At 44.3% G+C, this 25,057-nt stretch overlaps 2 protein-coding genes across 14 annotated transcripts in view; both read left to right on the plus strand.

Annotated features, from left to right (window-relative positions):
- The window catches only part of Rad17 (RAD17 checkpoint clamp loader component), a 25,885-nt gene extending 21,275 nt beyond the window's left edge, over positions 1–4,610 (plus strand). For all 6 annotated transcript variants that reach the window (XM_075976191.1, XM_075976188.1, XM_075976189.1 and 3 more), the window contains exons 15-17: positions 1,316–1,436; positions 2,834–2,891; positions 3,853–4,610. In XM_075976191.1, the coding sequence (XP_075832306.1) occupies positions 1,316–1,436; positions 2,834–2,891; positions 3,853–4,123 (450 nt within the window). In that variant the 3' untranslated portion in view covers positions 4,124–4,610. The remainder of the gene's footprint in view (positions 1–1,315; positions 1,437–2,833; positions 2,892–3,852) is intronic.
- Positions 4,611–4,807: 197 nt separating this feature from the next.
- Marveld2 (MARVEL domain containing 2) lies at positions 4,808–23,751 on the plus strand. Of its 8 annotated transcripts, none has more exons than XM_075976200.1 (8): positions 4,961–5,186; positions 7,915–7,958; positions 9,483–10,634; positions 13,922–13,957; positions 19,808–19,953; positions 20,233–20,404; positions 22,086–22,136; positions 22,536–23,751. In XM_075976200.1, exons 3-8 carry the CDS (start codon positions 9,498–9,500, stop codon positions 22,656–22,658), a joined length of 1,665 nt encoding a protein of 554 aa, XP_075832315.1. In that variant the 5' UTR covers positions 4,961–5,186; positions 7,915–7,958; positions 9,483–9,497; the 3' UTR covers positions 22,659–23,751. The 8 variants fall into 8 exon arrangements, with proteins under 8 accessions (XP_075832312.1, XP_075832318.1, XP_075832315.1 ...); XM_075976202.1 differs by lacking the exons at positions 4,961–5,186; positions 7,915–7,958 and adding exons at positions 5,653–5,669; positions 5,897–5,994; XM_075976197.1 differs by lacking the exons at positions 4,961–5,186; positions 7,915–7,958 and adding an exon at positions 4,808–4,910.
- Positions 23,752–25,057: the final 1,306 nt, after the last annotated feature.

Raw genomic sequence — 25,057 nt, forward strand, 5'->3', positions numbered from 1 at the left:
AGGCAGAGGCAGGCGGATCTCTGAGTTTGAGGTCAGCCTGGTCTACAGAATGAGTTCCAGGACAGGCCTCATAGCTACTAAGAAACCTTGTCTTGATAAACAAAGCAAAAACTATTTTTTTAGCCGGGCGGTGGTGGCGCACGCCTTTAATCCCAGCACTTGGGAGGCAGAGGCAGGCGGATCTCTGTGAGTTCGAGGCCAGCCTGGTCTACAAGAGCTAGTGCCAGGACAGGCTCCAAAACCACAGAGAAACCCTGTCTCGAAAAACAAAAAAAAAAAACCAACTTTTTTTTTCAGTGAAGAGCGGTGAACTTGCGGTTTGTTGCACTGGCTGTGGTGATTACAGTAATGCACAGTCCCACAGCCTGAGAACCTCACTGGGTTTTACCATGGTGTACCATCATTGGTGTTCCCATCAGACAGGCACTGAGCGAGGACTGTGCCTTCCATGAGAACACCTGGTAAATGCACATGTGTGAGGCTGCTGCGGGGCAATGGGATATTGTTAGTAATGCTAGGACAATTATAACTGCTACTTACATAACTTTCTAAAATTGTGTGTCTGTGTGTTGGGGAGAAGACCATAGAGATCAAAAGACAACAGCTTGAGAGATTCAAGGGATTCAGGTCTCAGGCTTGGCAACACCTTTCTATCTCTCCAGCCTCAGATAAATGCTTTAAAGTATGTTTATACACTCAGAGGGAGGAATCCTATTTGGAGACCAACCTGGTTGCATGGAAAAAAAAGTATCTTTATGGTACATAAACTTAGTCTTTGTGGCATAATAAACTTTATCTATGAATTCATAACCACTTTTGCTTGATTTGGTTTTAAATTTTTTATTAAACTTTATTTTTTTTAATATTTATTTATTTATTATGTATACAATATTCTTTCTGTGTGTATGCCTAAAGGCCAGAAGAGGGCACCAGACCTCATTACAGATGGTTGTGACCATGTGGTTGCTGGGAGTTGAACTCAGGACCTTTGGAAGAACAGGCACTGCTCTTAACCGCTGAGCCATCTCTCCAGCCCCGATAAACTTTCTAATAAATAAAAATATCACACACCAAATTAACCAGACCCAAAGTATTAATGAACTTATATAAAGTTAGAATTGGCATTTGTTTGAAACAGGATTTCACTGTGTAGCTCTGATTGCCCTGGAACTTGTTATGAAGATGAGGGTAGCCTCAAATTCACAGAAATCTGCATGCCTCTGCCTCTTGGGTGCTGGAATTAAAGTAATCACCATGCCACACGTATAACCATCTTAAAATTTTATTTTCCTTTCATTGTCTTTCTCCCATACAGTATCGAGAAAATTGCCTGGCCGCAAAAGCCCTCTTTTTTGACTTCTGCCTACCAGCTTTGTGTCTTCAGACTCAGCTCTTGCCGTATCTTGCTCTGCTGACCATTCCAATGCGAAATAAAGGTAACGTGTTTCTTTCCTATAGAGAACTTGTTACCTATTAGTTGTAGAATCCACCCCCACGATGCTTTAGTCTATAGGACTGACATCTGGTTTTCATTCCTTCTAGATTTTTGTCTGAATTGTACTATGAGGAGTAGCTTTGATTCTTTTTCATTGGTTTTCATTTTTGGTATCTCTTGATAAAGACTCTGGGATCTTCGGTTGCAGCTCGTCACTATCATTATTTTGATCTCAGGTTGTTCACAGTTGTCTAGTTGATGCTGCTTTAAGCTGTGGTTTTATTTCCTTTTATTACTATTTTTTAATTATGTGTATGTGTCTGTGTGTGGGTATGTGCACATGGATGCAAATGCAGTCAGAGGGCAGAAAGGATGTTGGAACTACAGGTGGTTGTGAGTTGCCTGATGTTGGGAACCCAATTTGGGTCCTCTGCTGTAAACATGCTTAACAGCTGAGCCATCTCTCTGGAAACCCAGTGTCATTTCTAAGCTTTGTCTATAAAACAAAGCTAGACAAATTTGTGTGTATAACATAAGTCCATAATAGAACATCTAGTTTCTACCTAGCCCGACAGTGTTTATTCTAACCCTTTCCCTTTCCATATCTGTATTTCTGTTGTGATTGTTACTGTTTTGTAGGACTGGAGGCCAGACTTGATTTTCTTTGATTACAAGTACTTGGAATCAAATTGAGGGCCTTCCTTGTGCAAGCTAAATGAATTTGTATCACTGAAATATATTCCAGATATACCTCCCCCTTTGAATAATGAAATTGCCTACCATTTTTCTAGATGTATTTTCTTGTGTGATCATTATACGCATATGTACTTTTTATGTATGTGTCGGTGTGTGCATGTGCACATAGAAGTCAGAAGACAACTTCAGGTGTTGTTCCTCAGCTACTATCCACTGTTTTTTTCTTTTTTTTAAATCCAAGACAGGGTTTCACTGTGTAACCCAGGCTGTCTTGGAACTCACTCTGTAGATCTGGTCTTGAACTCACGGAGATCTGTCTGCATCTGTCTCCCAAGTGCTGAAATTAAAGGCGTGTACCACCACAATCTGGCCAAAAAATGATTTTTAATTGACAAATTTAAACTGTATATATTTATGGTATATGTGACATTTTTATGTGTGTATGTATACCTTATAGAATAGCTAAACCAATTTTTTTTCTTTTCTTCTTTTTTTTTTTTTTTTTTGGTTTTTCAAAAGAGGTTTCTCTGTGTAGCCCAGACTGTTCTGGATCTAGCTCTGTAGACCAGGCTGGCCTCAAACTCACAGAGATCCACCTGTCTCTGTCTCCTGAGTGCTGGCATTAAAGACATGTGCCACCAGTTGGCAAAAGTAATTTTTGAATGATGGTGTTTAAAACTTTATTTAAATGTTTTTTTTCAGCTCAGATTTCTTTTATCCAAGATATTGGAAGACTTCCTTTGAAACAAAACTTTGGAAGGTAAGCTGATCATCTTAATTCCTAAAGAATTCTTTCTGAAATGTCCACTGAATGTATTTGCATACAGTCAGTAAATACAGAACAGCTTGAGGCTTGGTGACAGACAGGTTTAATTCCAGACCGGAGAAAATGTTGGCAGGTGGATTTCTGCTAGCCACAGCTTTGAAGATAGATCCTGACTCTGATTAATTAATTATTTTAAAAAAGAACTATGGCTAGAGAGATGAGGGTTCCCTAGTTGAGAGTACAGACTGTTCCTCCTGGACCTGAGTTTGTTTCCCAGCACCCACGCTGGGCAGCTTATAACTGCCTGTAACTATGGCTACGGTATCTGACTTCCTATAAACATAAAAGTGAATAAAGTATCTTTTTCCAATTTCTAGCAGATAACTATAGGAAATAAAAATGTATATAAAGAAGGTTTACAGCTTTGTTGTCTTGAGGTGAGGAGGATCTCACTATGTAGCTGAGGCTCGACTCAGGACTTCTCATTCTCTTGTCGTAGCCTCCCAAGTGCTAGTATTACATGCTGTACCACCATCCCTGACTGAAGTTTTAGTGTTTTTTTTTTTTTTTTTTTGAAACAGGGTTTCTTTATATGGTTTTGGCTGTCCTGGAACTCAGAGATCCAGTGTCTGCCTTTTTCCCCTGAGTTCTCGGATTAAAGGAGTGAGCACCATGCCCAGCTTTAGTTTCTATTTTTAAAATTATAAATTAAATAATATAAAATGTAGTCCTATTCATGTTTCCTGAGATTTCTGTTTTCTGCTCATTTTTAATGTATATATAAACATTAGTGCATAGGAACTCTACTGGAGACATTAACCCTCTTGTAGGCAGTAGGGTTTATTCAGTTTCTCATTCACCTTGCATTTTGTGTAAGTGGAAAGACCTCTTAGGTTACAATTGAAAGGAATCTCCTGTTTGGTAACTACTGACGTCTGCCCTGTGAATCCCACAGGTTGAAAATGGAAGCCCTGACCGAGCGAGAGCTCATAGAGCCCGACAGCGAGGATGAGTTCCCCCGTACTGGAGGGCGGCCTGCACAGGACACTCAGGGTGAAGCCTCGCAGACTGCTGACCCAGAGCCCTGGTCTCTCCCCCTGAGTCAGAACAGCGGGAGTGACCTGCCTGCTAGCCAGCCGCAGCCCTTCTCCTCCAGAGTGGACGTGGAGGAAGAGGAGGAGGAGGAGGACATCATAATAGAGGACTATGACAGTGATGGGACTTAGAGAACACCTGTCAGTCAAGGTGTTACTGGAGAGACTTGTTTTCAGTCATTCAGGACTACAGAAATTGGTACTTGAACAGCATTAACACACTTCTGGTGCATGGCAAGCCGTTTGCTGATTGCTCAGAGTTCCTTCCAAGCCGCTGACTTGAGTCATCCTGAAGTAAAGCAGGGCTCAAGTACGAAGTCTTTAGTATTTATTTAGTCTTGTGAAAGCTTTAGGGAGGAGCGGTCACAGTGTGAAGTATGGTTCTCGGTGTCCTGCTTAAATATCAGAAAATGTGAAGGAGTAATCCAGAATACAGACTTTATGGGGTGTTGTAAATTGATTTGTAAAACAATTTATGAGTATAAATAAACTTTGTGCCTTATTTACAGTTTGCAAGTAGCTTCTCAGATACTGTTTGGTATGTTGTACAGTGAAATATTTTAGATACTTCTGGAAAATATTTACATAATTTATATAAAAATTAAAATGTTGACTTTCATCGTGTTTTTCTTATCTTTTAACATTGCCTACCACGCATTGTCTCCTTCGGTCCAGTCGTAAGTAGAACAAATGTTCTAAAGATGGACGGGGCAAGTAGCGCCTTACACTGTACTAGTTTCCTGGCAGGATCTGGGCTGGCCAAGGGCTGGGTAGGGAACCTGCGCGGGTGAGGCCGGCAGGAGGGATCTGAACTGACGGGCGAGTGGGCGGGGCGCTGTGGCTCGACCACGCCTTAGGATCCCGATCCCAGTTTCGGTGCCCGCGGTGGGAGGCGCAGGGAGGCCGTTCTTCCGGCCAGGTGAGTGAGTCCGCGATGGGACGCTGCGCCCGTGGGGTGAGGGGCTTTAACCCCCGCAGCCAGGCTGAAGCCCGAGCACGTGGGCGAGCCGGCTGGGGGCGGCGGGAGGCTTTCCCTGTAGCGACAGGTGCGGCCGGCTGGACCGCCTCCTTCCGGGCGCCGGGCGGCACCGCCCTCGCCACTTTCCCCGGCTGTCCTGACCGGGACAACGGCCACCTTGGGGCGGAAGCCAGAGTGGATTTTCCAGAGAAGGCGGCCAAGTCGGGAGGCGCACCGGTGGGTACAGCCGTCGAACCGGGAGGCTGCATGGGAGAGCCCCGCGAGAACGCTGGTGATTGTCAGCGGCGGCTGCCGCTCGCTGCTCCCCACCCCAAATCCCGCTGCAGTCCACCTTCTGGAGGCGGCAAAACTGTAAAGGGCGGTTGTGCGTGTGTAAAGGTAATCAGGCTTGATTCCTGTGACGTGCAGGGAACCATTTTTCTGGCCAGGGCTGTGGCATTCCTAAGTCCCTGGCCCCAACCAAACAAAGACCTGCGATCTCAACGACCTGGATGGAGCCTAGGGGGCTCTGGAGCAACCCGTAAGACGTCAGGAGTTTCTATATGTTTAAGATGTGGTAAAATACCACTGACCATTCCTTTCGACGCATTTAAATTTGTTGTTGTTTATTTAAATGATAAAGTGATGTATTATTTCAAAGAGACGTTTTCCACAGGTGAAGATGAACTGAACCCGTTACAGTGAGTCACACTTTTAACAGTGAGTTAAAGTAACCAGCAGGATGCCCTGTAAACCCTCTGTACCCTAGATACTTCAAACCTTGTTCAGTTTGTTGTTTGCTTCTACATTCATTTGTTTTGTTTTGATTTTTTTTTTCTTTTGAGATAGCCTTCCTCTGTGGTTAACAGTGCTGGCTGTCCTGAAACTCGCTTTGTAGACAGGCTGGCCTCGAACTCACAGAGGTCCTTCTGCTTCTATCTCCAAAGTGCTGGGATTAAAAGTGTGTGCCACCAGTGGGCTTTGCTTCTACATTCTCAAGCATGTGTTGATAGAAACTTAGGACAACAGAGAGAGAAAGACAAGGGTAAGTGCTGTTGTGCTGGCTGGTTTCGTGTCAGCCTGACACAGGTTAGAGCCCCTTAGAAGAGGGAATCTCAGTTAAGAAACTGTTCCTGATAGGTTGGCCTGTGGGCAAGCTTCTGGTGCATTTTCTCGGTCAGTGATTGATGTTGGAGGGCCCAGCTCACTATGGGTAGTGTCATCCCGGGCTGGGTAGTCCTGGACACTATAAGAAAGCAAACTAAGCAAGCCAAGAGGAGAAAGTCAGTAACCAGTACTTCTCCATGGCTTCCGAGTTCCTGTCCTGACTTCCCTCAGCAATGGAGTGTGATCTGAGTGCTGCGACCTGTAATAAACCCTTTCCTCCCCTGGTTATGGTCATGGTGTTTATCACAGCAATAGAAACCTCAACTATGGGCTAGAGACATGGCTCTGCTCCTCCAGAGATTCTGAGTTCTATTCCCAGCACCTACATGGTGGCTCATAAACATCTATAGTGGGACCCAATGCCCTTTTCTGGCCTGCAGGCATACATGCAGATAGTATACTCATACACATAAAATAAATATTCTTTAAAAAGAAAAGAAAGCAACTTTATCAAAATATGCCTAAGAAACTGAACAGAATCCTCAAAAGAAGAAACACACATTTTAAAAGAAAAAAAAAAGAAACCTCAACTAAGACAGCTGTCATTCAGAGAGCTTTTGGTTTGGTTTGCACACCTTGCTCGGTTATCAATATCAATACCCCAGTCTAGGAGTCCCTCATTGGAGGACCCTGAAATCCCTTCTGGGACTCCACCTGCTGTGCTCCATCTATTCCATCTATCGGGTGGATTTTATGTGGGTGAGTGTTTTGTCTGCATATGTGCCTGCGCCATATGTGTTCAGTGGCCTTGGAGGCTGAAGATCATGTTAGATCCGGTGGAACTGGAGTCACAATTGATCGTAAGCCTCCTTGTAAGTGCTGGGAATTGAACCCAGGTCCTCTGGAAGAGCAGCCATTGTTTTTAACCACTGAGCCATTTCTCCAGACCCTCTGGCACTACTTCTATGTAATCTCTTCTGGCAGAGGAGGAATAGGACAGGGAAGGAGAAGTGAAATATAAATAGGATTGGTCTATGTTTAAAGTTTTCTGTAACTACATATTTTACGTCCCCTATGTCTAGAATGCAAGGCCTCACTGTGTCTGTGGCTAGCACCGGGATGCTTTGGATATTAGCAGCGTCCTTATCTTAGCCTTCCCCTCTCGATGGTACTCGAGTGTATGAACATCCACGGAGATCCTACTAAAACAAGCCGGATCACACCACTCCTCAACTTCGAATCCTCTGGCTCATCACCCCTTAGTAGCCAGTGGATTTAAGGTCTCTGGTGAATCGGTCAGTTTCCTTCTGTCCTGCATCTTGTTCTGCCTCTGCCTTGCTGAGCTCTCTGATGTGGCATTTCCCTAGCATGTTAGGCAATCCCTAAGGGCGTTTGGGACTTTCTCTGTAGCTGTTTCTTTTGCCTGGAGCGCTCCTTCCAGGCGTCTGCTTAGTTTCCCCTTCACCTTTATACTGTCACTTTCTCCATGGCTGTGCTAAAATGAAATCCTGCTGCCTGCAGTGCGCTCCCTACTCCCCTTTTAAAACGTTGATCCTGCACACCTAATCCCAGCACTCAGGAGGCAGAAATGCGAGGATCTCTGTGAGTTCAAGGCCAGCTTAGTCTACAGAGCGAGTTCCAGGACAGCTCCAAACCCTGCTCAAAAACACCAAACCAAACCAAACCGGAAAAAAACCCAACTTTGATCCTTAGTGCTTTATGCATTTCACTTATCACCTGCTGCTCACAGTGGGATTTTAGTTCCACAAAAGTGGGAAAGTTAAATACAGCCTTAATGTGCCTGATTTATCAAGGTTTTCAGTCTTTGTTGACTAATGGGTCTCCTCCATTTTACCAGATAAAATAATGCCTTAGGATTTCCAAATGTCCAACACCTTAAAGGTGAGAGTACGTTTTTTATTTTGACATAATTTCGAGTTTAGTATCACAGGTCTAGTTGAATAAATGCCAATAAAAAAGCATAAATGGGAAAAAGGAAGAAATTCAGTGTGCCTCAAACCTAGTAGTTCATCATCAGTAAGTGGATTTTTTTATTCTATACATATTTAGGTTATTGCTTTCATCAAAGAAGGCAACAGACTCAGTCAAAGTGCTTTCAATAATTTTTTCAGGTATATTAAGTTCCATGCTTTACTTGTCCATGGCAACAGCAGATTGCCTTCAGCTGCTGTGGGAACAGTCATATTTATAGTTAGGGCTGCTGTTGTTTTACATTTCTGGGCCACCACGGATCTCAGCGTCTTTGCCTCTGAGAACTCAGTTTCTAAAGTCTAGTGCCAGCTGTAACTATTGTGGGAGGGAAGAGCAAACCCCTCAGCTAACCTTTTCACTGGTTTGCTGTTTTGTGTGTAGGGGTGTTCTGCTTGCATGTATGTCAGTCCCCCAGAGGCCAGAAGAGGGCATCAGATCCTCTGGGACTTGGGTTATAGCTGATTGTGGGCCCCTGTATGGGTGCTGAGAATTGAACTGGCCCTCTTGAAGAGCAGCCAGTGCTCTTAACCTCTGAGCCATCGCTCTAACCCCTCGGCTAACTCTTTTGGTTAGAAAGGGAAAGGCCACACACTTGCTGTGTTTTAAGACCCCCTTTAATGGCTCCTTGTTCCTCCCGAAGCAAATGTGCGCTCATGAAAATGAAGAGTATTTGCTGAGCCATCAGATTGTGGTACACTCAGACTCTTCTTGTTGTTGTTTTGTTTTTTGAGACAGGATTTCTCTGTGCTACAGCCCTGGCTGTTCTGGAATTCTCTTTGTAGACCAGACTGTCCTCGAGCTCACAGAGATCCACCTGCCTCTGTCTCCCAAGTACTGAGACTAAAGGTGTGCGCCACCACTGCCTGGCATACTCTGACTTAAATATTTGATTTAGATGTCTAAAGACAAGATTATACTTGGGAATATGTTAGTATTTTCTATTGCTCAAGTTTTTTTTTTTTGTTTTTATATTTTGTCCATAGAGTTTCATACACAAATTAGACTTAAATGCTTTACTATATAAAATTCAAAACTAATATTTAAAATCTTTGTTGCACCAAAATGCAATGGTGTGCTATGCGGTAGTGGCGCAAACCTTTAATCCCAGCAGTTGGGAGGCAGAGACAGGCAGATCTCTGTGAGTTCGAGGCCAGCCTGGTCTGTGGAGCGAGTTCCAGGACAGGCTCCAAAGCTACAGAAAAATCCTGTCTAGGAAAAAAAAATGCAATTGCATAGAATACTTAAATATATTTCTGGATAATCTAATTGTTACATATGTTTAAAATGTGTTTATCATTTTATATACAATAATACTTGGATATAATTATGTCTGCCACCTGAATCATTTTTTTAACTAAGTGACTTATAAAATAATTGGATTTTATTTATGGAGGATTAAGTAACTAGACATTCTAACTTTAATCTTGTCCACAGGTGTGAAAACCCCAAATGTCGTCAAGTGATGGAAGGTCCAGGATTCGGGACAGGGGCTACAGTGAGGTTCCAGGGGACATTCCTGGTCCAGATGGTACCATAAGAACCCTCCAGTCCCTTCAGAGCAGTGAGCTGGCTCTGAGCGCAGATCCTTTGCCGCCTCCCCCTCTCCCATTACAGCCACCATTTGGCCCGAGCTTCTCCTCAAGTGACACAGAGGAACCAGCCGTAGCACCAGACCTCAAGCCGGTAAGGCGCTTTGTCCCCGACTCCTGGAAGAACTTCTTCAGAGGGAAGAAAAAGGATCCAGAATGGGATAAGCCGGTGTCTGATATCAGATACATCTCGGATGGTGTGGAGTGCTCACCTCCGGCCTCTCCAGGGAGACCGAACCACTTCCCACCCAGTTCTTACAAAGATCCTTCTGGAGGGTCGGAAGGTGCCTTCAACTCCCAGCGGGGGGCAGATGCCATGTTTCCTCAGGACCCCTACGCATCCCTAGACCGGCGCACACAGACGGCCCGGACCTACAGCGAGAAGGTGGAGGAGTACAATCAGCGATATGCCTACATGAAGTCGTGGGCAGGCCTGCTGAGAATTCTGGGTGTGGCCGAACTGCTTCTGGGGGCTGGCGTCTTCGCCTGTGTCACGGCTTACATCCACAAGGACAACGAGTGGTACAACTTGTTTGGGTATACACAGCCCTATGGCACGGCGGGTCTGGGCAGCACATATGGGGGTTATTACTACAGTGGCCCCAAGACCCCTTTCGTACTCGTGGTGGCTGGGTTGGCTTGGATCGCCACTATTATTATTCTGGTGCTGGGCATGTCCATGTACTACCGCACCATTCTTTTGGACTCTAACTGGTGGCCCCTGACGGAGTTTGGCGTGAACGTCGCCTTGTTTATCCTGTACATGGCCGCAGCCATCGTCTATGTGAATGACACCAACCGAGGTGGCCTGTGCTACTATCCATTATTTAACACGCCGATGAATGCAGTGTTCTGCCGGGTAGAAGGAGGTCAGATCGCAGCAATGATCTTCCTGTTTGTCACCATGATAGTGTATCTCCTCAGCGCCCTGGTCTGTCTAAAGCTCTGGAGGCACGAGGCAGCCCGGAGGCACCGGGAATTCATGGAGCAGCAGGAGGTAGGTGACTTTCTCAATACCTTTGTTCTACTTTGCTTTGTTTTTCTGTTGCTGCCAAAATTACAGCATCCTTGTCAAGGTCTTTCTGGATCTGGATCTGTATTTAATTGAGCTGAATTTTAAGAGTCTTGCTTTGACTGGGATAACCCACAGTTATTGCACACACACACACACACACACACACGCACACACGCATGCCCGCACGCACACACGCATGCACGCACGCACACGAGGGTATGGCTAAGGCAAATGGTGGCCTAACCTTAACCCCTGCTGTTGGGAAGTTAAAACAGGACAATTCTGAATTCAAGTCTAGCCTGGGCCACGTAGTTTGAGGCTTGCCTGAGCTCCTTTTCAACCCCCTGTCTCACAAAGGAAAAACAGAAAAGCATACGGTGACTTTGTTTGCCTTAAACACAAACATTGACTAACTAAGTTGTGGTAAACATAGAGGTCACCTACTGGCTTGTGATGGTTCATCATTATTTTGGAAAGGTCTGTATTCCAAAATAAGAAAGTACCGCATTTATTTTTCTCTCTTGCATTTTACTTATTAAAAATAACAATAAAAATAATAAGTAATGAGATTAATATAAAGGAAAAAGTGATGGTGCTATGTAATGGATAAGATCATGTAAAAAGTCTCATTTGAAAGTATTTGAGTTTGACAGTAGCAAGCATTAGGTTTGCTGTGCTACTTCCGGTCTGCCCTGAGATATGTTGATGTTTTACACTTTCCAGTAGGTGCCGTGGAATCTCCTATTCCACCGAAAATTAGTTTGCCTTAAATTTGTCCCTAATTAAGTTGACCTTATTGTAAGCATTTCCGTTCCTGCTTTCCCCAAGGCTTCCTAGATTCTATATAATTGCACATGTAAAAATAAAGATTAAACCCCGTCCCTTTAAGAGCACATTTTATGAATGTGATACATGTTTGTTTATTTGAGACGTGGTCTCACTGTGTGGCCCCAGCTGGCCTGGAACTCATTATATAGACCAGGACTTCACAGAGATCGGCCTGTCTCCGCCTCTGCTGGAATCAAAGGTGTGCTCCACCACGCCCTGCAAATGATTTTTATAACACTTATATGGTAATCAAGAAACTTTGAATGGTCTAGTGTGAATCTGTGAAAGTACTTCTATTGTTACAGTTACTTCGAAAAATGTACCTCAGCTGGTGAGGGGGTTGGCACACTCGGGAGGCAAAGGCAGGTGGATCTCTGTGAGTTCGAGGCCAACCTGGTCTAAAAGAGCTAGTTCCAGGACAGGCTCCAAAGCCTCAGAGAAACCCTGTCTTGAAACCCCCCCCCCCCCCCCGGAAGGAAGGAAGGAAGGAAGGAAGGAAGGAAGGAAGGAAGGAAGGAAGGAAGAAAGGAAGAAAGGAAGAAAGGAAGAAAAGAAGGAACAGGATTTTACTATACAGCTATGGCTGGCCTGACACTGTGTATCAAGCTGACCTTGCTCAGCCTCTGAGGTGCTGGTGTTACAGGGGTGCGCCTGTGCCCCCCACCTAAGAACTTTTAATTATAATGTGTGGGATTCAAAACAGGAAGACTTAGACTCCTCCTCATAAGTTTTTGCTAGCTTAATATTCATTTTTAATTATTTAAATTTCATGTCTACTACATTAATATAATTATTAGCATAATGTTTTTCCTTCAATAAAAATGTATTTTGTGGTGGTGGCACACGCCTTTTCCCAGCACTTGGGAGGCAGAGGCAGGTTGATCTCTGAGTTTAGGCTAGCTTGGTCTTTAGAATGAGTTCCAGGACAGTAGGGTTACAGAAAAACCCTGTCTTTTTTTGTTTGTTTGTTTGTTTGTTTGTTTCGAGACAGGGTTTCTCTGTAGCTTTGGAGCCTGTCCTTGAACTAGCTCTTGTAAACCAGGCTGGCCTCGAACTCACAGAGATCCTCCTGCCTCTGCCTCCCAAGTGCTGAGATTAAAGGCCTGCGCCACCACCGCCCGGCAGAAAAACCCTGTTTTATGCAAAAACTCCAACAACTAGTTTTGTTTTATTTGAGAAGAGGTCTTATTATGTAGCCCAGGTTGGACTCAAACTGATTGTAAAGCCCAGGATGACTTACAACTCACCACAGTCCTCCTGCCTCAGCCTCCCAGAGAGTTAGAATTTCAGGCATAAACTAGTGTATTCATCTTAAAAACTTTATGTAAGATTTTTTTTACAATATTTGATTAAGCTTGAATTATTGAAGGTGATATTACAGCCTTTGGCGGTTTTTCTTCTATTAATTTTATAAAGTGACTGTATCAACTTTTTAATTATCCAAAGTGCTGGACATGGTAAGTCACATCTGTAATCCCAGCACTTGGGGCAGAAGCAAAAAGACGGCCACAAGATTAAGGCCAGCCTAATCATGTTGTGAGTTCTAGGCTAGGCTAGCCTAGGCTACTAGGCTACCTAACAAGATCATATGTCATAAACAAAACAAAACAAAATAACAATTTAATCACCCAAGATAAAGTAACCAGGAATAAATAAAATCTAGGTAATTCAAGCAACCTATCTAATAGTAACCACCATTCCCACATCTCCAAATCCTCCCGGCTTACAGGGAAACACAGTCACCTGAAGTCCTCTGGTTCCCTACTGGTCCATAGGTGAACAAGTATGGAGAACAGACATCAAGAAGAGCTTCCAGACATTGAGATTGGGCTAGAAGTGCACATGGATGGAAACATTTGGAAATCAGCTTCTAGGGCTGGAGAGAAGGCTTAGCAGTTAAGAGCGCTGACTGCTTTTCCAGGGGTCTTGAGTTCAATTCCCAGCAACCACATGGTGCTCACAACTATCTATAATCAGATCTGGTGTCCTCTTCTGGCCTGCAGGCAGGACACTGTGTACATAAATAAATAAATCTTAAAAAAAAAATGGCCAGGCGGTGGTGGCTCACGCCTTTAATCCCAGCACTCGGGAGGCAGAGGCAGGCGGATATCTGTGAATTCGAGACCAGCCTGGTCTACAGAGCTAGTTCCAGGACAGGCTCCAAAGCCACAGCGAAACCCTGTCTCGAAAAACCAAAAAAAAAAAAAGAAAGAAAAAAAAGAAAAAAAAAAGAAAATTAGCTTCTATATTTTACGCACGCGTGTATGTATGTGTGTGATGTACACTTGCATGTGGGGGCCAGAAGAGGGCATGGGATCCCCAGATGCTGAATTTACAGGCAGTTGTGAGCCTCTGCAAGAGCAGTAAGCACTCCAGACTGTTGGGCTATCTCTTCAGCCGCTTGAGAAATCATTTTAACTCTTTTGTTGTTGTTGTTTCAGATAAATGACCCATCATTGTCATCAAAAAGGAGAATGGTAAGAGCAACATTAAGTTGTCCCGTATCTGTAGATTTGCTAAACATTTATCTCTTGTGTATATTTGTTGACAATAGACTCATCCATGCGTGAAACTATGCTGCCAAGCTCGGATGAAGACTTTTGGCTTTTTTCTACACTGTAAGGACCAGATTAGGCAGTTCTCCCTCAATTCCCTTTTCATTTTATTACACGAACTTTTTGTAATGAGTATGCTGGGTCTTCCTTGTATGTGTGTTTATTTGCTGTGAGTTCTTGCTGTGTGGCCCAGGCTGGCCTTTTAATGCATGCTGCCTGTGCCTGCTTCTGCCTCCTGTGCTGTGGGACTCTTGGCTTACTAACTATGCCTGGCTAATTTTCTTCGATGGAAATCATTCTTCCTGAGCCTGGGGTACAGCTCAGTTGGTAGACTGCTTGCCTAGCATGTATGAAGCCCTGGATTCTCCCCCCCCCACCCCCCCAGCACTGAACAAACTGAGCACCCTGGCCCAGGGCTGTAATCCTAGTTTGCAGGAGAATCAGAAATTCAAGGTCATTGTCTCAGTTAGAGTTTCTATTGCTATGATAAAACACAGGCACCAGAAGCAACTTGGGCGCACAGCAGCCCGTCCTTGAAGGGAAAAGTCAGGACAGAAACTCAGGCACGGCAGTGTACACATATACACACACATTTGACATGGGAAATCTATCTTATAATGCCAGCACTCGTTAACAGATAATGTCAAGACCTAGTATCAAAATTATGCAGAATGCTAACATTTGGAAGAATATTCACAATATCCTAAGTATTTGGAATAAAGGTCAGTGGTAGAATGCTTACCTGCCTGGTGTGTTTGAGGCCCTGGGTTTAATCCCCATCCCTGAAATCCTTCCATTTATTCATCTGCCCACCCATCCAGCCATCATCTTTGGGGACATTTGAACGTGCGTCCACTTTGCAATTGCTTACTTCCCGGTGCCAGGATGGACAGGGTCACCTCACTGGGCCGCAGTATGGCAGTGATGTGTGTTCTTGTCCTGGGTAGAATTGTCTGGACTTTGTGGTCATTCCCACTGAAGGCAGTGGGATTTACCAATGGACTTCAGTGCAGAACAGAGTCAACCTAAAAAGCCAGGAAGATGCAAGGGAAAGCAGCCCTCAGTGTCCAGCAGTCGGGTCCCCGCTGGATGGGATGTACAGGTGGGACAGGGCTTTTAAGATCTGCCAGAGAGTTCTGGGACTTCTCTTTCAGTCTGCCTAGGGCCAGACAGCGTGTACAGGTTTTCCTGGTCCTCGATACTGAGAGGCCCTGGAATAGTTAGGAATCATGGTAGAATGTCCATTCTGTTGTTGTTGTTGTTTGTTTGTTTTTTTTCTTCTGAGACAGGGTTTCTCTGTATAGCCCTGGCTATCCTGGAACTTGCTCTGTAGACCAGACTGGCCTCTAACTCCCGCCTGCCTCTGCCTCCCAAGTGCTGGGCCTAAAGGTCTGCACCACTATCCAGCCAAAACACATCCCTTTAAAGACCTCTTGAGAGATGGAATCCAGAAATAGCTTAGGGGTATTTCAAGAGGGACTCCCATTAATCAGCTGGACTTAGCCAATGAGATAGAAAGTTCTAGAACCTGGATTTCCATGGGTGTGATTTATTTCACCTGCCTTCCCCTGGGTCCTATGAGGGACGGTTTGGGAGAGAGAGTGACTGACACCTTGATGAACTTTACAATTAGGCTGCTCTGAATCAGGGCTCTGGGGCAGCTTCCTTCTCGCTCTTTGATCCTGAGAAAATTACTTATCTTCTCTGAACTTGATGTTTCCTGTCCACCATTTGGGCTGAAGAGTAGGCTGAACCTTATTGTTTATATTATATTTTATTTTGTTTTTGGTTTTTTGAGACAGGGTTTCTCGTTTTGGGTTTTTTTTTCTCTCTGCATTTTTCTCTGCTTCCCTCCCTGCCTCTCCCCTACCCCCTTCAGCCCTCCCCCAAGGTTCCCATGCTCCCAATTTACTCAGGAGATCTTGTCTTTTTCTACTTTTTACTTCCCATGTAGATTAGATCTATGTAAGTCTCTCTTAGTGTCCGCACTGTTGTCTAAGTTCTCTGGGATTGTTGTGGTTTGTAGGCTGGCTTTCTTTGCTTTATGTTTAAAAACCACCTATGAGTGACTACATGTGATAATTGTCTTTCTGTGTCTAGGTTACCTCACTCAAAATGATGTTTTCTAGCTCCATCCATTTTCCTGCAAAATTCAAACTGTCATTATTTTTTTCTGCTGTGTAGTACTCCATTGTGTAAATGTACCACATTTTTCTTATCCGGTCTTTGGTTGAGCTGCATTTATGTTGTTCCCAGGTTCTGGCTATGATAAGCAATGCTGCTATGAACATAGTTGAGCACATGTCCCTGTGGCACGATTGACCATCCTTTGGATATATACCCAAAAGTGGTATTACTGGGTCTTGAGGAAGGTTGTTTCCTAATTTTCTGAGAAATCACCACGCTGCCATCCAAAGGGGCTGTACCAGCTTGCATTCCCACCAGCAATGCAGGAGTGTTCCCTTTTCCCCACAACCTCTCCAGCATAAGCTGTCATCAGTGTTTTTGATCTTGGCCATTCTTACAAGTGTAAGAATGGAATTTCAGAGTTGTTTTGATTTGCATTTCTCTGATGACTAAGTATGTTGACCATTTCCTTAAGTGTCTTTCAGCCATTTTTTTTTATTTTTTTATTTTTGGTTTTTTCGAGACAGGGTTTCTCTGTGGTTTTGGAGCCTGTCCTGGAACTAGCTCTTGTAGACCAGGCTGGTCTCGAACTCACAGAGATCCGCCTGCCTCTGCCTCCCGAGTGCTGGGATTAAAGGCGTGAGCCACCACCGCCCGGCCATTTTTTTTTAAAGATTCATTTATTATGTATACAACATTCCTTCGATGCATGTTTGTATGTCAGAAGAGGGCCCCAGATCTCATTATAGATGGTTGTGAGCCACCATGTGGTTGCTGGGAATTGAACTCAGGACCTTTGGAAGAGCAATCAGTGCTCTTAACCTCTGAGCCATCTCTCCAGCTCCCTCTTTCAGCCATTTTAGATTCCTCTGTTGAGAGTTCTCTGTTTAGGTCTGTACTCCATTTTTTTTATTGGATTATGTGTTGTTTTGGTGTCTAATTTCTTGAGTTCTTTGTATATTTTGGAGATCAGACCTCTGTCTAATGTGGGGTTAGTGAAGATCTTTTCCCATTCTGTAGGCTGTCGTTTTGTCTTGTTGACTATGTCCTTTGCTTTACAGAAGCTTTTCAGTTTCAGGAGGTCCTATTTATTAATTGTTTCTCTCAGAGTCTGTGCTGCTGGGGTTATGTTTAGGAAGTGGTCTCCTATGCCAATGAGTTCAAGTGTACTTCCCACTTTCTCTTCTATAAGGTTCAGTGTGGCTGGCTTTATGTTGAGGTCTTTGGTCCATTTGGACTTGAGTTTTGTGCATGGTGATAGATATGGGTCTATTTTCATTCTTCTACATGTTGATATCCAGTTAAGCCAGCACCACTTGTTAAATATGCTTTATTTTTTCCGTTTGATATTTTTTGCTTCTTTGTTAAAAATCAGGTGTTTGAAGATGTGTGGATTAATATTTACATCTTCTGTTTGGTTCCATTGGTCCTCCTGTCTGTTCTTATGCCAATACCAGGCTGTTTTCAGTACTGTAGCTCTGTAGTAGAGTTTGAAGTCAGGGATTGTAATGCCTCCAGAAGTTCTTTTATTATTGTACAGGATTGTTTTGGCTATCCTGGGTTTTTTGCTTTTCCATATGAAGTTGAGTACCGTTCTTTTGAGGTATTTGAAGAAATTTTTTTGGGATTTTGATGGGCATTGCGTTGAATCTGTAGATTGCTTTTGGAAAGATTTCCTAAACAGGCTTTCTCTGTAGCTTTGGAGCCTGTCCTGAAACTTGCTCTGTAGACCAGGTTGGCCTCGAACTCACAGAGATCCACTCGGGAGGCAGAGAGAGACACACACACTGAAAATGGCGTGGATGTTTGAAGCCTCAAAGCCCACCCCAGTGACACACCTCCTCCAGTAATTTCTTTCCAAGCAGTTCCACCAACTGGGGATCAGGTATTCAAACATATGAGCCATGGGGCCATTGTCATGCAGACGACATTAGTAAGACACCTTGCTTCTGTTCCTTATTCTGTCCCCTCTTGTTTCCCTGGAGTCCCCGAGGCTTTTGGTGTGATCTTCTCCCATCAGGCTTGTGGGCTTGGAGCTTCTCCTTTCCTGGTTCCTTTTCTTGGGCTGGTTAACAGCCTCCACTAGCTCAGGGCCTGTGCCATTTGGTGAGGTAAGAGCTGGTGGCTTTGACAGTGAGCTAAAGTTAAACCAAACCTCAAGACCAGTCCGGAAACAGGGAGGTGGGAAGACAAAGGACTTGTAAAAGCTGCCAAAGCAATGGAGGGCAAGGCTTCAGAATTCTTGATTGCGTGTTTGCACTCTTTTGTTGGTTTTTGTTTTGTTTGTATTATGTAGAGAAGAAAGGAGTTTCTGCATTGGGGCCTCGTTTTCCTGCAGCTGTGGCTAGCACTGCCTGCTTTATTCGTCAGGCTTGTTTCCAGTATGCGCCTGGACCTTCAGGGCGCTTTAGCATGTGAACAATATACATTTAATCAAATAGGTTTTCTGCATCTTTTTCATATAAAGTGTCAGGGAATCTTGGGTTAGGGTACAGTGCATTGCATTGGTGGAACACAGCTAGCCTGGCATGCTCAAAACCTCTGGAGTCAGTCTCTAGCATCACAAAAATCAAACACTTGCAGAATTTAGTTGGGGTTTTTCTGATTGTAACCCCCCAGCAGGTCAGTTAGTCTAGGGTTGTAACCCGCCTGGCAGGTCAGTTATTCCAGGGTCCCGAAGAGGCGCTATCTGAAAAGACGTGGGCGGGAAAGAGGAACGAGGCCAAGCAAGATCTGTTTTCAAAGCCTCCGTTTATTAGCATAATGGTTGTGGCTTATATAGCCCCTGGATGAGGAATTTGGGTTGGGATCGGGGGCAGGGGCATGGCAAGGGCAGGAAGGGATCTTGCAGCAATGGTCACAAGTCGACACTTGGTCATGAGTCGGTCATGAGGTCACGAGTCGACACACCTAGTGTTCTCTATGCCAAGCGGAATCGTTCCTTTTGTGATTCCAACCACAAACAGTTCTCTAGATAGTTGGAATGTGGGGCAGGTTTCCCTAACAGATAGCTCTCAAGATAGTTGGGTGTGGAGTGGGTTCTGCCAACAAACAGTTCTCAATACAGTTGGGGTGTGGGGCTCTGTGCAAACATTCCCAGGACAATGGTCTCTGCAATACTTTTTGGGGAAATGGCTCCAGAAGTCCGATTAGTTTCTGTGTGACCTTGGAGGGTTCACTTAGCCTTTCTGAACCTTACCTTAGGCGTCGGACCCTTCTTGCATCTACCAGCCTTGGGTGTTCTGGGTGCAGTGCTGTTAAATGCTGAGCTACCTTTGACTGCGTGTTCTAGAAGATTCCTCTGCATCTTCCACTCACGTGTCCCGTCTGCTGGCTTTTTTAGAAACCTCTCCCAGTCCTTCGCAGTCATTTTTCTTCTTTCCTGAATATGTAATATTTTTACTGCTTTGTAATATGCTGATTAGGAGCGGGAGGTGCCGGCCTCTCCCCGCTGCCGTTTCCAGACGTGACTCTGTTCAGCTGTTGCGTTGAGACCATCGCTGTGTGTTTAAGACATGGAACTCTCAACAGCTGTTTTTTTTTCACGTTTCGTCTTCCTACTCCCGCTTCGTTCTCTCCCAGTAACTTGGGTGGACTCTTTCCCTGTTCCCTTGTACAGTCGATTCTTTATCTCTTCCCCTGCAGTGCGAAGTGGCCACCAGTGACAGGCAGAGAGACCAAGAAGTTAATTTCAAAGAGTCGAGAACAGTGAAAATGACCCCTGAGCTTCAAAGCGGGCACATCCCTCCGGGCTACATTCCCAAGCCCATCGTGATGCCTGACTACGTGGCGTGAGTCCATCTCGGTTTTTCTAGCATCTTCTAGTTTGTCATCAAGCCAGCACTGTGTTTAAAGTCATTTATGTGAGCGGTCCTTTGTTATCCGGGGTAAGGTTGGAAAATAAGAAAGGTCCGCCAGGCCTGGGCACTGAGTGAGCGGACCCAGTTCAGCTATTCAGCTTGCGTTTCCCGCTCTGTGGATGGAACCCAGGGTCTTGAGCCTGCTAGGGAAGTGCCACCACAGACCTCCTGCAGGGTAAAGTTGTCACCCGGATTTGTGATTTTCCTCAGAAAATATCCTGTGATTCGGACGGATGACGATCGAGAACGATACAAAGCTGTGTTCCAAGACCAGTTCTCAGAGTACAAAGAGCTGTCTGCGGAAGTGCAGGCCATCCTGAGGAAGTTCGAGGAGCTGGATGCGGTGATGAGCAGACTGCCACGTCACGCTGAGAACCCCCAGGTCAGTGGCCACCCCTGCTGAGAGGAGACTGCCATGGGTTGGGGGTCCCCAAGGCCTGTCTGCTGTCTGTCAAAGTGTTTGAGACCTCAAGGTCACTAGGCAGAGGTTCCATTCCCGTCAGTAGAGCACTGTGTGCAGAGCATTAGGTTTGATCCCAGCGCTACCAAGAAAAAGGGAGAAAGAGAGCTGAACAAATTTTATAACTTAATGTCTTTTACCATTGCTGCCTTCTTTTTCTTTTGCTTTTTGTTTTTTCTTGTTATTTTGTTTTGTTTTCTGAGACAGGGTTTCTCTGTAGCTTTGGTTCCTGTCCTGGAACTAGCTCTTGTAGACCAGGCTGGCCTTGAACTCACAGAGATCCGCTAACAGGACTACAGAACTAGTTCCAGGATAACCAGGACTATACAGAGAAAAGCTGTCTTGAACCCCCCCCCCCCCCAAAAAAAAAAAGATAAAGGATGGTTAGGCATGGGTGGCGCACACCTTTAATCTCAGCACTCAAGAGACAGAGGCAGGCAGATCTCTGAATTCAAATCAGCCTGATCTACAGAGAGCTCCAGGCCCATGAGGACTGCACAGTGAGACCCTGTCTGTGTCCTGTAAGCAGGAGAATCCAGCAAACACTGAACTAGTGGGTCAGGCACTACCATTTGGAAAATACTCAAGGCCAACGGGCCCAAAAGGGTAACCAAGTTTAGAGGTCTTCAGAGGTGTGCAAGAAGAGTTGCCAAGTCTGCAGGCCCGGCTGCTTGGGAACTGAGCAAGAGAAGCTCCTGAACCCAGGAGTTCTAGGCCTGGGGAATGTTGTGAGATCTTGTCTCAAAAGAAGTTGTGTAGAAAATGAAGTCATGTAGGAAAAACAAGGCATTCACGGAGAAATGGAAATATTTCTGTAGTCCTCTGTCTCACTTATATTTATATAATATATAAATTATATTTATATATAACACTTATTTAATTATATAGTATTATATTTATGTTTAGTATAAAATGTATAATAAAATTAGAAGGGACCTTCTACTAGCTCTTCTCAGGAGTCGAACAGTCCCGGCCTCTTCCTCGAACACACCTGACTCACGAGGAGAGCTGTCGGGGAGGATGAAGATGAGGGAAAGGACCAGTGTGGTGGTTTTTATTTATCTCTCTATCAGGATCATTGCGAATAAGTGAACCTCCTGACAAGCATTTGAAGGTTATGGATATTGTTTGTGGTGGGGGAAGAATTTTAGGACAGACGGTTCGCCCAGCGTCACAGGGCTGCTTGTAACACTTGGCGGAGAGCAGTGCCTGGCAGGGAGTTAGTTGCAAATGTTTATCAGTGAATTTTTTTTTTTTTTTTTTTTGGTTTTTCGAGACAGGGTTTCTCTGTGGTTTTGGAGCCTGTCCTGGAACTAGCTCTTGTAGACCAGGCTGAGTGAATTATATTTTTGTGTAGCTATTTTCATTCTAGCTTTGTGCAAAGAACAGGGAGGTTTGTTTTTGAGGCAGGGTCCCCCTCTGTAGCCCAGACTGACTTTGAATTCAGAGTGGTGTCCGACGTCTGCCCCCAAGTGCCAACATTGCAGGCATGTGACACTGCGCTTGGCAAAAAATAGTTTTTTTGTGCTAATTCCCAGTGTGCTTTGAGACATGAATTGAGTAATTGCGTGTTTTAACTAAGATAAAAATATATTATCTTTAGGAACACGAGAGAATTTCAAGAATCCATGAAGAGTTTAGGAAGAAAAAGAATGTGAGTAGAATCAGTTGTCTTTGTCTGTGTCCTTGTCTCGGTACGTTGGTGATAACTGACAGACCTCCAGTTTCTCTTAAGCTAGATTATGAAATGTCTCTCATGGAGTCTCTATTGACTTGTGAGATTCTGCAAAGGGCGGAGTTGGGAAAAATCCGGGAGGGACCTTTATTCATTATTTCCCACACTTGTTCTTCACATATATTGACTACTAAAGGTTCCTTTCTACTCTCCAGTTCCCCTCAGTTTTTCTGTGACCCTAAAGCACAGGCTGTCTTGTGTTGACAGAGAGTGTTCTAATTATCAGATCGTATCTGCCGGTAACTCCGCTGCTTTCTGTGTGAGGACGTGTCTGTCAGTCACCGAGGAAAGCTGAATTAATAACTGTTTCTTTCGTAGGACCCTTCATTTCTGGAAAAGAAGGAGCGTTGTGATTACCTCAAGAACAAACTTTCTCACATAAAGCAAAGAATTCAAGAGTATGATAAAGTAATGAACTGGGATACGCAAGGATATTCTTAGCCTGTTTGAAACTGTTCTTATAGTCAACCATTTCTTCACTGCCTTTATATGCTGGTCTCATGGGTGAGAATCTGGCTCTTCCAGGTCAGCTTCTGCTAGGTTTAACATCCGAGGCTAAACGCTGTGATCTTACTCAAACATTTCAAACCCACCTAGAGCCTTTCCTGAGACTGGAGAGACCGTGTATTCGTCTGATTCCAGTTTAAGATGCTGGGTTGATAGAGCAGCTGCCCAGCCTGTGTGAAGGTTCAGTCCCAGCACTGAGTAAACAGTGCATTATGTTTAATGCCTGGGAGGCAGGAAGATAAGGAGTTCAAAGTCAACCTTTGTGCAGTGAGTTCAAGGCCAGCCTGGACTGTGTGAAGTCCTATCTTGAAAAATGAAAATAAATTAAAAAAAAATTAAGATGGAGAAGAAGAAACACTACTTCTGGTTTCTTTCTATTCAGCAGGATCTAGCCAATTATTTCCCTGATAGAATTATGGTTTCTGCCTCATATAGCTTCCATTCAGATAATTGATTAATGTCCAAAGGATTTTACATAGTGGAGAAACCAGAGTAACACATGGAACAGGCAGAGGCCCAGAAAGTTCCAGCTTCTAAATGACCTAACTTGTCTTTCTGAGTGACAGGCACTACATCTGCATATTCAAATAAGTAAATAAATAAGACGATAAAATGTGGTGGTGTGTGCACACTGTCCTAGCACTCAGCAGCTGAGGCAGAAGCATGCCAAGATCAAAGCCAGCTTGGGCTACAAAGCAAGACTCTGTTGTTTTGTTTTGTTTTTAAATGTGAGATATTCTCATTTTGTACATTTAAAAATATCTAGCTTAACATTAAAATTAAATGTTAAGGACATTTAACTTTATGAAACTTTATTTTACTGTATTATAAATGTTAATCTTTTAAGACTGATGCTGTAGAATCGATTCTTTTTTAATGTTATATCAATGCATAGATGCATTAAAATGTCAATTACCTGCTATTTTGTGTGTGTTCCTTGTTGCTTTTCAAACATTCCTGTGTTCACTAAGAATGTTCTTTTTTTTTTTTTTTTTTTTTTTTTTTTTTTTTTTTTTTTTTGGTTTTTCGAGACAGGGTTTCTCTGTAGCTTTGGAGCCTGTCCCGGAACTAGCTCTGTAGACCAGGCTGGCCTCCCAGAGATCCGCCTGCCTCTGCCTCCCGAGTGCTGGGATTAAAGGCGTGCGCCACCACCACCCAGCAAGAATGTTCTTGAAAGTACTTTCCTTAATCAGAAAATAAACTGGAGGGCTGGAGAGACAGCTCAGTGGTTAAGAGCTCACATTGCTCTTGCAAGGGACCTGTGACCTCTTCTCAGTACCCACATCGGGTTGCTGACAGTCACCTGTCCCTGCCACCTTTGCCTCCCCTGGCACCACACAAACCCACACAGACACACTCATACGTCTTACATGTAATTAAAAATCTTTTGTTCTTGTTTCCAAGACAGGGATACTCTGTGTAGCCCTGGCTGTCCTGAAACTCACTCTGTAGACAGGCTGGCCTCAAACTCAGAGACCTGCCTGCCTCTGCCTCCTGAGTGCTGGGATTAATGGCTTGGGCTACCACTGCCCGGCTAATAATTATTTTCTTAAAAAGAAAGAAACTGGAAAGTCATGAATACCTATAGGTCACAATGCTCAGGTGATTTAATATTGTCTCCTATCCTGTTTGAGCAAATTGTGAGTCAGACCACTAGAAATGCATGCCTGTGAGCCCAGGACTTAGGATCCCAGCACCCAGTCAGAGGTCGGAGGATCCCAGAAAGTTCCAGACCCACTAGGGCTGAAATCCAAAACAAACAACAACAAAACAAGCTAGGAAAGTCGGGGAGTCCCCAGAAAACTGGGCCATCGGCTCTGGAGAGAGAGACAGGGAGAACCCAGCCTGGTATATGGTGACTTGGCAAGACCAGGCTGGTGGGAAAAGCACTTGGGAGGCAGAGACAGGTGGATTTCTGAGTTTGAGGCCAGCCTGGTCTACTGAGTTCCAGACACTAAACACTAAATGTTTAGTCTCAAACACTAAAATACAAAAACCTAGATTTGTATGATTCTACTTTTATTTTTTTTATTATATATACAACATTCCTTCCATGTGTGCCTGCAGGCCGGAAGAGGGCACCAGATCTCACTATAGATGGCTGTGAGCCACCATGTGGTTGCTGGGAATTGAACTCAGGACCTCTGGAAGAGCAGCCAGTGCTCTTAACCGCTGAGCCATCCTTCCAGCCCTCTGCTTTTATTTTTGGTTAAAGTTAGATGAGGTAATTTTTCTGAAATCCACATTTTTGTGCTTATCACTTATTTCATTTTAATGTAATTTCATATATTATTATCTTAAGGTTTTTGATGTTTATATCAGATGATGGAAAG

The sequence above is a fragment of the Microtus pennsylvanicus genome, chromosome 6 (genome assembly GCF_037038515.1).
Source record: "Microtus pennsylvanicus isolate mMicPen1 chromosome 6, mMicPen1.hap1, whole genome shotgun sequence".
NCBI classification, from domain to species: Eukaryota; Metazoa; Chordata; class Mammalia; order Rodentia; family Cricetidae; genus Microtus; species Microtus pennsylvanicus.

What these genes read in the sequence shown, in the direction of transcription:
- Marveld2 (XM_075976197.1), top strand. Translation starts at nt 9,498, where the DNA reads ATGTCGTCAAGTGATGGAAGGTCCAGGATTCGGGACAGGGGCTACAGT. An exon ending in AATTCATGGAGCAGCAGGAG is followed by an intron (nt 10,635 to 13,921) that starts GTAGGTGACTTT and finishes TTGTTGTTTCAG; the next exon opens with ATAAATGACCCATCATTGTC. An exon ending in GTGATGCCTGACTACGTGGC is followed by an intron (nt 19,954 to 20,232) that starts GTGAGTCCATCT and finishes GATTTTCCTCAG; the next exon opens with AAAATATCCTGTGATTCGGA.